This window comes from Branchiostoma floridae, chromosome 15, assembly GCF_000003815.2.
Source record: "Branchiostoma floridae strain S238N-H82 chromosome 15, Bfl_VNyyK, whole genome shotgun sequence".
Lineage (NCBI taxonomy): Eukaryota > Metazoa > Chordata > Leptocardii > Amphioxiformes > Branchiostomatidae > Branchiostoma > Branchiostoma floridae.
Window position 1 is genome coordinate 4,839,401 of NC_049993.1, and position 3,479 is coordinate 4,842,879.

At 40.1% G+C, this 3,479-nt stretch overlaps 1 protein-coding gene across 1 annotated transcript in view; it reads right to left on the bottom strand.

Annotated features, from left to right (window-relative positions):
• Positions 1 to 850: 850 nt before the first annotated feature.
• The window catches only part of LOC118432399 (fatty acid-binding protein 2, liver-like), a 10,378-nt gene continuing 7,749 nt past the window's right edge, over positions 851 to 3,479 (bottom strand). The window contains exons 3-4 of the mRNA XM_035843954.1: positions 2,682 to 2,792; positions 851 to 1,158 (exon numbers count right to left, since the gene is read on the bottom strand). Coding sequence (XP_035699847.1) covers positions 1,111 to 1,158; positions 2,682 to 2,792 — 159 coding nt within the window. The 3' untranslated portion in view covers positions 851 to 1,110. The remainder of the gene's footprint in view (positions 1,159 to 2,681; positions 2,793 to 3,479) is intronic.

The window sequence follows — 3,479 nt, forward strand, 5'->3', positions numbered from 1 at the left end:
AACTTGGCACGAGTTGCAGGAAACGGCGACGCTAACATGTGGTTTGCATTTTGGTCGTTTCCCAGTTGTGGTCGCCCGGAAAACTTCCTTGTTTTTGTCTGATATTGCTTGACATTGCAAAAAGCGGATCGGGTTGGCACATACAGTACCTGCAGTTACAGATAAAGCTAAGAGCTTTCTTTTTCGTAAAGAACTCATTGCGCTCCTTAGTTTACAGCATTTCTGGCGTTTGTACACATGTTGGGCCTTGTATATTGTAGTCACTCATGTTAGGTGCAGAACTGAGCTTTTACGCCAGGAGGCGATCGATCAAGTCATGACTTCTTTCCTTTCACTATCATTGCATTTATTCAGACGAGTGTTGAAAATTCCACTTTAGAAGAAGAATAGACTCAGTTTCTTTTGGTACAATATCTGGGACAAAAGACACTGAAAATCTACCCTCGTAGATCGTACTTGCTCCGCCACCTCTTCTGTATTTGCCATCAGCCCCATCGTCGGGCCAACGACCCGCGACAACGAAGTTGTGTTTTGCTGACAAAGCTGCAGAAGTACTTCCTTCTAAGAAACGTAACGGTGCTCAACTTGGCATTTGTAGCATGTTTTGCATCCCCGCTTGGTTTCTTGGATTCCAACAACATGGAAATCGTAACCTACATATCAAAGCAAATTATAGTTTAGGACCAACAATACGGAAATCATAGCCAACATAACATTCATAACCACACTATAGTTTAGGACCACGGTGTGTCGCACAGTACAGTAGGTACTTGATAAACTACCAAAAAAATACTCTCGCCAACAAATTCAATGTTTACATGGAACTGTAAAGAAATCGACTCATGCACACTCAAAATTCAACACATGTTTTAATTTGAAGAAAAAAATGCCCTCACTCTATGGGTGCACCACGTATGACAGTGACGAAAAATGTAGCAAAGAAACAAGTAAAAATTCTATAAGCTGTGACTTGAGATGACTGTTGCTGGAGGAGTAAGACACACAATCCTCTTCATTGGCGATGTGTAGGTTGTCACCATATAAGGCAGGCCATCAGCTCAGTCAATGGCGTAGGTTTTCACCATGTGCGTTTGGATGCGGTCTGGCCGTTCATTTGGTGTAGAAGACCTTGGCCGTAACAGATCCGAGGGACACGGTCTGGAGTAAAAATAAATTTCTGTAAAGTTAACTTCATTCTGTACAGTATATACATGTCACGTAAGAAATACAACGATACGTGCCACTAGCTGATTCACACATATATATGTTTTAAGCATACCTAAAAGAGCGTTTCTAGTTTTGGATCTTTTGACTACATATTTACCTCCATGAAATGTCATGGAGGTTATATTTTACCCCGCGTTTGTGTGTCTGTGTGTTTGTGTGTGTGTAAACAAGATAACTCAAGAACGGCTGGGTGGATTGGTTTCATACTTGGTGTGTTGGTAGTGTGTGACGAAAGCTGGAAATGATTAGATTTTGGGCCCCCTAGCAACTCCCCTTGGTGCTGCAGCGCAACTTCCGGTTTTGCTATCTCGGTGTTCTGAACATGCTATGGTCACGATTTTTAAGTGTTAGATAGCTCTTGTGCTCAGGAAGAAATGACATAAGTTTGGCCCCCCTAGCGTCTAGTTTGGGGATAGCAGGGGCATTTTTGTCAAAATTCTGACGAGGATAACTCAAGAAGGGAACAACGGATTTTCATGATTTTTGGTATGTAGGTACCTTAGACAATGTTGTACAAGATAAGATACTAATTATGCAAATCAGGAATACATTTGCATAATTAATGAGAATATTCTATCATAGCAGTTTTTTCAATGTATCTCTTGTCACTGACGTGATATGGTCGTGACATTTAAGTGGTAGATAGCTTTTAGCGACATAAAAATGTGGGGCAAGTTTCAGTCCCCTGACATTTAATTGTGGAACTGCAGGGGCGTTTTTGTCAAGACACTCCAAAGCGGATAACTGCAGAAAGGAACGACGGATTGCCTGCATTTTAGGCATGCAGGTAGCTTAGGCAAAGATGTTCACAATGATATGCATGCTATGCAAATGAGGACTTAACTTGCATAATTAATGAGGAAATTGTATAGTTCCATTGTTTTCAATAACTGGACCTCAATACACGTAACACATGTTAATTATGATTGGTGGAATATAAGCAGATACCAAATATGGTAATGAGGAACTTATTTGCATAATTTATGTAAAAATTCAAAACCGCTTTATGATCAATAATGGGAATTTTATAATTGTGACATGTGTACGTTAGTCAATGATGAACAACACCATGCATGAATTATGTTGATGTGTTGGTCAATTGCCTGAAATTTACGAAAGCTCTAAATTTTCATGGAGGTATGAGGTCGCCGAACTCTAGTTTACTACCTTTTTTTATACGATTGTATACATATTAGAAAATAAAGGTTTGATGAAATTCAGTATATTGTGTCCACGGCATTTCAAACCCTTATTGAAGCATGGCAAAATTTCTTTTAAAATTTTTAAACTATCTAAAATTTGGCTAAGTGGAACCGCCAAGCAGATGTGGGGGAAGATAAATTGTTTTCTGCGCTCATTTTCACCCACAGGAGAGGAGTGTGTTGGAATTACAGAACAGCCAAAACATTCCGATTTTTCCTCCCACATCTGCTTGGGGATAAGACCGAACTCACCTCCGTGAGTTTGCCGCCGGACACCTCCTTCACCATGCTGCCTGCCGTGCCCTTCCCGTTAAAGTCAGGGTAGTTATAGGTCAGCTTTCCGCCTGCAAATGTCACCACTGCCTACAGGGGGCGCCAGTGAAACACAAGAAATAATGAACGACGGACGTATTGCCACACTGGGCTAAGAATAGAAACAAAAGGAATTAATGTTCAATTCAACCTCTCGATTTTTGCTGTTAGTAGAAATGAAAGAACAGAAATATATTTTTCGATGGGAGGCTTGTCTAAAAGGGAGATCTGGTCCGTACATACATATGCGTATACGGCGTATCTAATAATCATCATGTTCATGGAAATGATTAAACGACTCCTGTTTGCTTCTATTTATCCAATCGGAGCAGTATGTATTTCTGTTTGTTGGTTGGTTCGTTAGAATATACAATTAATTCTCTTTACGCAAGTTGTTCTCACATATATTTTCACGTTAATTGTACAACCTTCCCATCCCAGAATCGTAATCTAATGTTATCAAGCTTCTTTCCTAGCCGCACTTATCTAAAGGTGGTATCTCACTACTCTCCAAGCAGAGGTTAGGCTCCGGCTGTTTTTTCAACGTTTTTTTAGTCGTTTTTATCGGGCTTTCTATTTTGTCATTTTTCTTGAAGCACGCCAACTGTTTTGACACAGCAAGATATTAAAAAAAAATAGAAAGCCCGATAAAAACAGCTAAAAAAAACGTTAAAAAACAGCCGGAGCCTAACCTCTGCTTGGAGAGTAGTATCACACAGCACTTGCGTAACGCTTGCA